This window comes from Dysidea avara, chromosome 2 (genome assembly GCF_963678975.1).
Source record: "Dysidea avara chromosome 2, odDysAvar1.4, whole genome shotgun sequence".
NCBI lineage: Eukaryota > Metazoa > Porifera > Demospongiae > Dictyoceratida > Dysideidae > Dysidea > Dysidea avara.
Window position 1 is genome coordinate 47,217,323 of NC_089273.1, and position 11,595 is coordinate 47,228,917.

The 11,595-nt window shown below is 34.8% G+C and overlaps 2 protein-coding genes across 2 annotated transcripts in view; one reads left to right on the forward strand and one right to left on the reverse strand.

The window, feature by feature from the left end:
* Window positions 1–3,968, forward strand: LOC136248166 (probable outer membrane protein pmp20). Its single transcript, XM_066039980.1, has 4 exons — window positions 1–94; window positions 139–549; window positions 647–3,891; window positions 3,960–3,968. Exons 1-4 carry the CDS (start codon window positions 1–3, stop codon window positions 3,966–3,968), a joined length of 3,759 nt encoding a protein of 1,252 aa, XP_065896052.1.
* A 4,358-nt stretch (window positions 3,969–8,326) lies between these two features.
* The window catches only part of LOC136246024 (transient receptor potential cation channel subfamily A member 1-like), a 6,536-nt gene continuing 3,267 nt past the window's right edge, over window positions 8,327–11,595 (reverse strand). Inside the window, exons 4-5 of the mRNA XM_066037478.1 lie at window positions 8,510–8,698; window positions 8,327–8,446 (exon numbers count right to left, since the gene is read on the reverse strand). Coding sequence (XP_065893550.1) covers window positions 8,387–8,446; window positions 8,510–8,698 — 249 coding nt within the window. The 3' untranslated portion in view covers window positions 8,327–8,386. The remainder of the gene's footprint in view (window positions 8,447–8,509; window positions 8,699–11,595) is intronic.

Consider the following 11,595-nt stretch of genomic DNA (forward strand, 5'->3'; position numbering starts at 1 on the left):
ATGTGTTCATTAGCAATTGTCAGTTCACTCAGAACAATCACTATGAAGGTCACGGTGCTGTGTTATACTATTCAAAGGGAAATGAAGATTATCAGTTAAGATTAATCATTTACAAGTGTAATTTCTCTTATAATACAGCTTCTAGTAGTTTGGTCTACCTTGGTAGTTCTATAAATGAGACAAATGACTATTTAAGCATTCAGAATTCTGTGTTAAGTCACAACCAAGCAGTACCAGTTTATATTTCACACAATACACTTCATCTTAAAGGTGACGTATTGTTTGAACACAATGTAGCAATTGATGGGGGAGCAATATTTAGTAACAGCTCACAAGTTATTTTTGAGGACAATTGCAATATCAGCTTTCGCAATAATTCAGCAACCACGAATGGTGGAGCTATTTTGCTTTACCAATCTAAAATGTACTGTGAGAAAAGAGCATTCATTAATTTTACAAATAATAGTGCAAAATCTCTTGGTGGTGCACTCTACTCATTTAACAGGTCTGTTATACAATTTGGTAAACACTCAGTACTTGCATTTGAAGGTAATAAGGCTGGTCTCCGAGGGGGGGCTATATACTGTAAAAACTGTAATACCTCATTTGAAGAAAACTCAAAAGTGGGAATTTTTTAACAATATAGCTAACTGTGGTGGAGCTATCTGTTCTCTTAACTCTTCCTTACTGTTGTTTGATGGAAGATCAACAGTGACATTTACTGACAATACAGCCAAGTATGGAGGAGCTGTGTATGCTGTAAGTCATTCTGTTGTATTAATTGATGGAAACACTACAGTGAACTTTAGTAACAATTCTGCCAGTGAATTTGGAGGAGCAGTTAACTGTAATCAACATTGTAATGTTCTGTTTACTGGAATTTCGACAGTGATGTTCATTAGCAACAAAGCAAACATAGGTGGAGGAGCAGTACTCTTGCAAGGTTACTCTGATGTAATGTTTCAGGGCAACACACATGTGACATTTAATGACAACAATGCAATAGATGGAGGAGCTATAAACTATTATTATGATAATTCTGAAATTAAATTTCATGGAAATGCAAATGTAATATTTATGGGCAACAGCGCTAACAATGGAGGAGCTATGTTATCTGGTCGTAATTCTAGCACACCATTTGGTGGAAATACAACAGTAACATTTGTAAGCAATTATGCTAGAGAATATGGAGGAGCCTTTTGTTTGTATACCTATTCCAATCTTAGTTTTACAGAATATTCAGTTATCAGATTTATTGACAACAAAGCTAAACAAGGAAGTGCTATGTATTCTCAAACTTACAGTAATGTGTTCTTTGATGGAAACTCAAATGTGACATTTTTTAACAACAGTGCTCAAAATGGAGGGGCCATGCTCTCTATTCATTATTCAGCTATATCATTTGATGGAAATTCAAAAGTAATATTTACAGCCAACAGAGCTTTACATCTTGGAGGGGCCATATTGGTTAGTATAAATTGTGATATATCATTTTATGGAAGCTCAACTGTTACATTCAGTAACAACAGTGCAACAAAAGGAGGAGCTGTGAGATCTGAAAAGCACTCTAATGTATTCTTTGATGGAAATACAAAAATTATATTAAAAAATAATCATGCTAATGAAAATGGAGGAGCGATTAGTACTTATGACAGTAGCAGAATCAAATTTGATAACAACACAATAGTAACATATGAAAGCAACAAAGCAGATGAAAGAGGAGGCGCTGTTGCTTCTAATGATAACTGTAGCTTAATATTTCATGGAAACTCAAATGTGACTTTTGATGACAACAATGCTGTACATGGAGGTGCAATTTTATCTTATGATAATTCTGACGCATCATTTACTGGCAATACAACAGTGACATTTAACACTAACAAAGTCCAGAAAACAGGTGGAAGTATTATCTGTGAAAACAATTGCAATATTAGGTTTAATTCAAACTCGATGACGACTTTTGATAGCAATAAAGCATCAAATGGAGGTGCCATGTTTATTACTAAAAACTCATATTTGTTATTTGCAGATGGCACAAATGTTCAATTTAAAAATAATAAAGCCATTAAAGGTGGAGCCATCAACAACCAACAATCAAATATAACATTTGCTATGAAATCATTCACAAGCTTTACTTATAACTCAGCAACTAGAAATGGTGGAGCAATTTATCTGAATAACAACTTTACTATAACATTTGAAAACAAATCTGATGTTATATTTTACCAGAACAATGCTACTCGCTTTGGTGGAGCCATTCATGGTGAACTAAAGCAAACAAACCGGAGTAAAATTTTATCAATCACCAATGGTGTCGATTTCAGTAACAATACTGGTCTTGTAGGTGATGATGTTTACTTACACATACAAGCGTCATGTGATGAAACATGTTTGAATAGCAGTATAGAGGGATTAAAAGTGACGCACAATTATCCTCCTCGTCATTTAGCTTTATATAACCCATCTACCTGCATCAATGACAACAATGCATCAAGTACATTTCAGAGTTACTTTATATCTAATATAATGCTTGGTCAAAACATTAAAATTAATGCTTGTGTTTTAAGCTTTTACAACCAACCTGCTAGTGGTGTGAACTTTGGGATAACAGGTGAAAGTCCACATCACAAACTTGATAGCACAAGATTTGTACCAATAGCTTGTAACTTATTTGAAGGCATCAGTGTAGTTGGCAAAAAAATCACTGATAAAACTAATTTCTCAATGACCATCACATCATACACAAATAGAGAGGTAGAAATTGCTGTTGGGCTAATAGCAGAACTATCACCATGTCACCCTGGTTTCCACTATGATAATACTACTCAGAAGTGTGTATGCTATGGTGACAGTAAAACTGTGTCCTGTTCTGGTAGTACATCAACTATCAAAAGAGGTTACTGGTTTGGTATTGTTGATGGTAAAACTACTGTAGCAGTTTGTCCTAACAATTATTGCAATTTTACTTGTTGTGAAACAACTAATGGATTTTACCAGCTATCACCAGTGAGATTTAATCAATGTATTTCACACAGATCTGGTACTGCTTGTGGTAGTTGTGAAGAAGGCTATACTCTCTCATTTGATTCTGCAAAATGTGTAAGTGTTGACAAGTGTACACCTGGGCAGGCAGCACTGGTGATCATTTTGTCAATAATCTATTGGATAGTCTTGGTTGTAGTAGTGTTTGTGGTGACATACTATCATGTTGAGATTGGTTATTTCTATGTTATTACGTACTATTACAGTATGTTGGATATTTTACTTGATCAAAATTTGTATGTATCACAAGAACTGTTTACTGTTGTTAGCATTATGTCTAGTGCAGCTAAAATGACTCCACAATTTCTAGGACAAATTTGCTTTGTGAAGAATATGAGTGGGATTGACCAACAAGTTATTCATTATGTACATCCATTAGCTGTCACCATCATTATAGGAATACTCTGCCTGTCAGCAAAAAAGTCATATAGATTCTCAGCATTTGTAAGTCGGGGAATAATCCGCATGGTTTGTTATCTTCTACTGCTATCATACACTTCTGTAGCCACAACTTCATTACTGCTATTGAGATCACTGACATTTCATAATTTAGATAAGGTTTACACTTTCCTGTCACCTGACATAGAGTATTTTCATGGTCGCCATCTTCCTTATGGAATCATAGCAATATTATGTACACTAGTGATTGTGATTGGTCTATCACTACTACTTCTACTTGAACCATTCCTTAATGACAAGATCAACTTTTATAGGATAAAGCCATTGCTCGATCAGTTTCAAGGATGTTACAAAGATAAATATCGTTCATTTGCAGCCTATTACATGATTTGTCGACTGGTGATCATTATAATAATCATCAACAATTCAACCAACAATAACACTACCCAGGTATTACTACTTGTCACTAGTACACTCATAGCCTTGACACAGCTACTCATCAAACCATACAAACGTAGGATTCTTAATATTCTTGATGGAATGGTTTTACAAATAATGATTTTTGTTTCAGTTGCATCATTCATCGACAGTTATAGTACAGGAGTGCTACTCATGGCTATAATTCTATTAATAACACTACCCTTAATAATCTTTGTGGCAATGGAACTGATTATATATAAAGAAAACATCAGGAAGATTATCTCATACTGCAAACCCAAACCTGTTACTACCCATGACAACAATGAATTATCCCCCATGATTGATATTGGTCTTGTTATAGATGACAGTATGAGGAAGAATGCTACCATAGTTGACATGTAAGTATGTAATTAAAATTAATTGCAACGCTTATAATGTGCTTGCATGCATGTAGCTATAAAGTGACTGAATTTTGGAAAATTACGCTTATGGGTGCATTCGACATGTTAAATATTTAGTTTAGAAACACAGCATTTATTATTAATACAGTAAGTTAAATCAATACCTATTTAAGTGTAAAATAAACCAGATACCTTGAATTACAAAAATTTTTTAGAAATACTTGAAAAGTATTTTCTGCTATTAATGCTAGTTTCAAAAATTCTAATTGTTTCAGGTGTAACCATAAGGGTATTCCAAAATTCAGTCGCAAATAAGGGTGCACATGTACAACTGCAAGTAAATAATTGCAAACTCTGTAATATTGTGACCATCTGAGGTCACAATACATGTAGCTTAAACTTAGGTTATATACCAGCATACCTTAAAATTTGAAGTGCACATCCTGTTTAATGGCTTCTTTAGTTAATGCAAAGAATGCCACAATTGAATTAACTGTAGATAACACAACAGTTACTTGTAATAAATGAATTGTTTTTGTTAGCATAGTGCAACACTCATTTTCCTAGATTTTATTGGTACAACTAATAATTAAACCAGAATTTTCAGTATTAGTTTACTTATAGAGTGAAAATTGAAGGAGAACAAATGTAGCAGTTGCATAATGGATACAATCCTCAGCATTGGTATGAGGGTCCCTGGTACTTTATTTTACATGCTCTTAGCAGTAAATTTGACTTATTTTACTTTGTCACATATCATTTGAATTTCTTCATTGCAAAATATTGTTTTAAAATGTTAGTACTAATTATAATTAAATATATTACATGCCTATTGTAAAGAATGACATTTTAAGATGCCAGAGTGTTCCCAGTATCTGGCACACATATTTAGAAATCCACTTGACAATTTGTAAAAGGCAGTTCAATGTCATGGCTGTAGTGGTAGCCATATATATATATATATTCATTGTGAAAAGCCTAGTTCAATGTTGTGTGCATGGATCAGCAATTTTCAAAAATTCAGTCACAAATACGTATGCTTGTGCAATAAAAATTCCAGGTATTTGCAGATCCAGTCACAGATGGTGACAATCATACAGTATATAGATTCGAGAAGTCAAAGTTAAAGTAGTGGTTGAATGCAGAAAAGATCTCGGGTCCTGGCTGTTGTGGCTCCCTTGGCACATGCTTAGATTGCATATTACGGGGGATCAAGTCACCACTGGGTCTGAGATATTTTTAAGCACTCTTCACAGTTTTAGATACATGTTTCTCACTCCCTGTATTTTACAGGCCAAGCCTTCTCACAGGTCCCTAGTGGGATATAGCACTTGATATTCATAATTGTATGTAGAAGGCATATGTGACCTGGCCTGTGAAAATAACGAATTTGGGCACAAACTACACCTTATTGCATAACAGGTCATATCTCAGTGCCAGTATGGAATATTGGCATTTTGTAACTTGTATTATAAAACCAAATAATTGCCTAATACCTTTCAATGCCATTGCAAGATGGCACAAAATGAAACTTTTGAAAAAGTAGGCAAATTTTATTCTACTATTGATATTCAGTTATGTATTTTATCTACGTGTAGCAGAAGGAGAGATTCTAATGATACAATTGACATTCATGACACCATGATCCATTTTCGTGAACCAATTATGGAGATGATGAATGATGACGTCTAGTCATGCACTATACAAATATTAAAAACATTAATGTGCTGTATGTCGTGTATGATTCAGTTGAAATTTCTTCAAGCACATACATGTAATAATCCTGCAGCAGTATTGCATTTATTTTTTTGTTATAATTATAAGTCAAAGCTTTCAATTTTACTACGCTGTTTGCTAAGTTGAGCAACACCTTGCACAACAGAAACACACATTATAATTATTATAGTGTTGCAATATAAATATAATACTACAGTAGACTGAACATATAGAGTAAAGAGGTACAGATTCAGCTGTACAGCTTCTTTAAGCAGTGGCGAATCTAGGATTTTTAAAAGGGGGTTTCTGAAAATTTGTGTAGCTAAATAAGGCATCTGATGACAATTCTCAGGAACATTTTTGAGATTTTAGAAGTTCTGAGATCAGATTTTAGGCTATTTTTAGTTAGCAATTACAAATTCAATGCTTTAAACTGTAAATAGTTACTAAATACTATATAGCTAACTATAGGGCAAACATGGTGACTACGAGCTGTAGCTTTGATTGTTCTATTAGAGTAGTTACTTGACTACACTATTAGAGTATCTCGATCGTTTTTAATGCAGTGGGAGATGAAAAGTGAAGTGTTGCTGAGGGTTTAATAGCTATACATGGTGTCAGTTAAGTGCACCTGTGTGCATGCTACTGGTACATAGCTAGTTGTTTGCTATGACAAATTCTTAATACAACAATGTTTATGTATTGAAAATGCCACTAAGCAAAACTTTAAAAGGGGGTTTCTGTAGAAACCCCAGAAACCCCTCTAGATCCGCCACTGTTAAGGATTTGTACGGAATAAGATATATGCACGCTGCCCTTAGTCTAGGATGGTATTTAGAATGTTACTGCACTTCTGTTACAGTAGTCTCAAAACTTCAACTCCCTGCATTTACATAAAATATTCTTACAGGTTTTAGTGAGATATTATTTACAATAATATGCAGCATGGTCAATGGCTATTAGTAGACCATTCTTTGACACCTCATCAGTTTGTGTTTTATAGCTGAGCAGTGTAACACTTCAAGCCGTTACATATTATCTATTCAGTGATGCAGGCAGGAAAGCTTGGTATTCAGGTCCACAAAGTACTAATGGCCTACTACACCTTGAACCTTGTGATGCGTTTGTTGTAAAACTTGATGCTTCAGCCAACCTAGTGCTAAACAGCATCACCTTAAACATTAAAATTCTGATTATTTCATGCGTGACAACTGTTTTTTTATCATTAGTTTCTACCATATTCATTGAATCCAAATAGAAATTTCTGTGTGTTGAACATGCTGGCTTGTAATTGTTGGACTCTTGCTTCTTCACTTTTCCAGCTATTTCTATTCCCATGTATTAATTTTCCAAATTTGGTCACATACAGTATGAATATTACTATACTTAACTATAATTTTGGCTGTTACACAACTGTTCCTATTTATTACTATACATAATTTTCAAAATTTATATTATATAGATTAGGTACGAGCAGTTGAATACCTATTGATGGTTTGTTAGAAATTGTCGATCTAGTGAGTATTGTCCTTGAAATATGAGTTCTGTGTATAAATAATCCTACTGACTGCTTTACTAAGGAACATAATTCTAATTTCAAAATATTAATAATTAAATCTCAATATATAGCACTCCAGCCTAATATGCTTTTTTTTATTATGTTAGCACCTATTGCATACAGGGATAGTGGCTAGGTTGTTGGGTGTTTCCTAATAACCAAGAAGCAAACCTGAACCTGGCTTGGAGAATGGCAACATGTACACAAGGGTTCTCCTAGATCTTTAATGTGTATGAGGAACTAAACACTAAAAAGCACACAGTTTTAGGGACTAATTAAATAGCAACTGAAGACTTTCCTTGTTATCCTATAACCATTCATTATATGGTCTGGTAAGACATATGGCAGATTTCAGTTCTTTAAACAAGTACTTTTATCAAGTCCTTTTGACTTCATCTTTGCTAGTGGACCTAAACTTCTTCCAAATTAACTTTTAAGACTTCTTTTGAGGTTGGAAAAGGTTTCTAAGGTGGTGTTTAGTTGAGTATTCTATTAGGATTTTTGAAAACATAGGCGATCTCTACTATGAACCACAACTGTGGTTCATGATGAAATATTCTAAATATTTGTGGTCTTAAATATATGGGGCCAAAAAAATTCAGTGAATAGGTGATGAGCATCCACAGGTACTACAAACACGCCAGGTTTCATCAAAATCTGAGAGACTACCCTAAATTCCTTACTGGATGACCCATCACAGTCAATATGCTGGAGAAGCACTATATAACACACCAAACTGCTAATTTTAAAACGAAGCAACTAACTGGAAATTTCTACAATATTTTAAACACAACTCCTAAAGTTTAAGTTCTGCTATTTTAAGCCTACAAATAAATATCCAAAGTAGCTTTCATTCTTTAATTTCCTCATCACTGCTGTCAGAATCACTGTCACTTCCTGATCCAGATTGCTACATTATCAACATACAATAACAACAAATGCATTACTCTCACCTACACTATTGTATACTTACCTTACAGCTTTTAAATTCTTCAAATAGTTCTTCTTGCTTTTCGGTTACCAAATCAAGTCTTTTGGTTACCAAATCAAGTTTAGAATTGGTCTTTTTTACAAATTGAAGAAGAATATCTTGTTGTTTGTTCTGCTCATTAATCAAAACCTTCAACTGGGAAATCTCTGTTTGAACGTAGTCCAAGGAGCCCTATTGATTTGGATAGCAGGAATTAATGAATGTGCATGCAAGTATGCATGCATGCAAAATGTAGGTTCCTTTTTTCGGTCAATATACCCACAGTGTGGCATGCTGGGCACGGCACACTAGCATGTGTCTTTATAATGAGCTGGAGTTGCTACATGCCTCTATCTGCATAATTATTTCTCTCTTGGTTTCCCTTTCCTCTGTCTATATCTGTTTATGCACTAGCTATGTAGTTTTAATTCTTTGCCTGATAATAAACACTTGAAAATGAGGACACGTGCGTAATCTAGACACTAGGTAATGGCCCAAAACATTCTTTAACATGAGAACTAACCTGGAAAATTAGGACATCTTGATCATTAAGACACTTTTAACAGATCGCAAGATGTTCATAATTATAGGTTTTACTGTATATGACTAGCTGGAAGGAAACAATTTTTTCAATAATTGAGTATAAAAATTTTATTTCCAAAGATGCACCTTCAGTTGAGAACTTGAAAACAAGTGAAGGTGGATTTTTTAAACTCTAGAACTATTCTACACAATGTCATACTCTGCTAAACTATTCACTCTCTTACCATGCTGTGAGTGAGCAAATGATAACATTGGTAATAAACACTTAACTAAACTCATTTAATTAACTCTATAGACAGTAGCACACAGATATTATATGGCACATTTTATACAGTAACTAGGATAAATTATGTGCCCAAAATAACAACAATGTTAAATTAAGTCAACGGTAATTTGTGTTTGAAGCATACATAGATACATACAGCTGGTGTATGCAAATTACTTGTGTCTTGGAGGTTTATGCCTATACACAGTGTTGGATTGTATTATTACTAGTGCAATAAAACTTTGTTAATTTAGAAATGAAGTAGCTATGTAGGGTTCCAGCAATTAAAAGTAGTGAAACAAGAGATAACAGTAATTATGAGGGAAAATCCCTACTTGGCATTGTAGCAATGTGGAAAATTCCTAAATTGGCATGTTTTTCACCATCTTTTAAATTCCAAAGTAGGAAAATTCCCCAATTGCTACAATGCCAGGTAGGAATTTTCCCTCATACTTACCATTGTCTCTTGTTTCACTACTTTTTATTGCTATAACCCTACTTCATTTTAAATCAATAATTAATTTATTATATTAACATTTTTGTTAGATAAAATACACTGTTGCTGTGGTTGCTGCATTAGAGTATCCAAGGGTGTAGGCAGGGGGGTTCAGATGGTTTGGACGAACCCCCCTTTCAGAAGCAGAATTTTTAAAATTATAAATCACACCAAATCTTACAGCCCTGGAGCTCTTTGGTAGCTACTTGCCCACTGGCACTCCTCTGTGCTACTCTTGAGGGTCACATCACACTAATGCTGAACCATTGCAGAGCATATCTATTGCATCACCTGATTAATTGCACATGTGATTCATGGTTGAAACGGCATGAGTGAAATGGCGAAGGACTGTTCAATGGTTGGTCAAGACATATTACAAGGAAGCAGCTGCTAAACTTGAGTGGTCATTTATACATGTGTCAGGTTAGCACAAACTGTGAATTGTTGATGTATATTTATCTGATGAATGGTTTGTTTATTTGTTACATGTTGTGGGCACGTGATGTCTCGAACATACTGGAGTACAAGCCAAGTCTGAAATTATTGACCATCAACAGGAGGACTGGCCGAGAATAATGTATAGTTGGAAAGAAGTATTGCCAACTAAGGAACTCGAGTGTGGAGGGCTTCTGTGTTCTATGAAATTGAAGTTGGCTGTCAGTATGCTGTCTGGAAGTGAAAATTAGTTAGTTTTACAATAGGTTTATAGTTTCTATAAGCTGCATAAACAGCAGTGTGTAAGTTTTAGCTAGTTAGATGCACAAACAGCACCTTTTAATGTTACTGCCTAAGGGCACATTTTGCATATGAATCATATTTGTTCAAACATGGTCTATGGGAAGGACCCAGGCCTTCCCCTTAAGACATTCCACTTTGAATCCAAACTCCCTTCAAAAAAATTCTGGCTACGCCCCTGGTATCATGATCTTGCTACAGTAGATTATGCTGGAGGGTTTGGTATTGTTTACTACAGAGCTAGAATGTTGAGGGGCATTGCCTCAGCAAAAAGTGTCATGAGGATTTAAGGTGGCTCAGTACAGTTTCCATATGGCTTTACCATGAAATTTTCAGGGTCTGAAACAAACAAGCTATAGCCATAAGTTGCCTTGTACTAACAGAAATCAATGAAGAATTTTGTTCTCTACCAACAGGAGCTCTCTGGGATGTGTGTAGTGCAGGTTCCAAGTTTAGTCCTTCAGAGCAAATATGTCCTTCGCATTTGGTGCAATGGTGTTGGATTTGCTTTTAAACACTGTTTACCTGATTATCTACCATTGTGTGGAGGTACTTTTCTTATTAGAACTTTAGTTTACATGATAATTCTACCCATGTCACACAAGAATTTGTTTGATGAAGTCTTGTGGAGAAAACCCCATCGCTGGGAAAAGCTCTGGAGCAGTTTGGACTTAGACTGTGAGCCATTATCAGACCAGAGTATATCTAACCCAAAAAACATCAACAGTCCACTCCAGTAATTGTATACAACTATATTGGAATGCAGTAAACCCTGGGTTCCAAACTCCAATGGTTTCAGTCAGACATGGATATACCCATTAACAAACTACACATACAGTATGACTAAAGGAGGAATTAAATGTCCACTAGTGTAACCACAGATGTAGGCAACCTCCCTTTTCTATCCAAAAATTAACTTGAAAAATGGTAAATAATGCTCCTTCAAAGAAAGTGTTGATATGGTATATTATCGCCTTTGTATGGTTTTCTGGCATGAAGAAGAAGACAATCATTTAACTGAAGACAAAGGAATAGCAAAGCAAAGGAGAC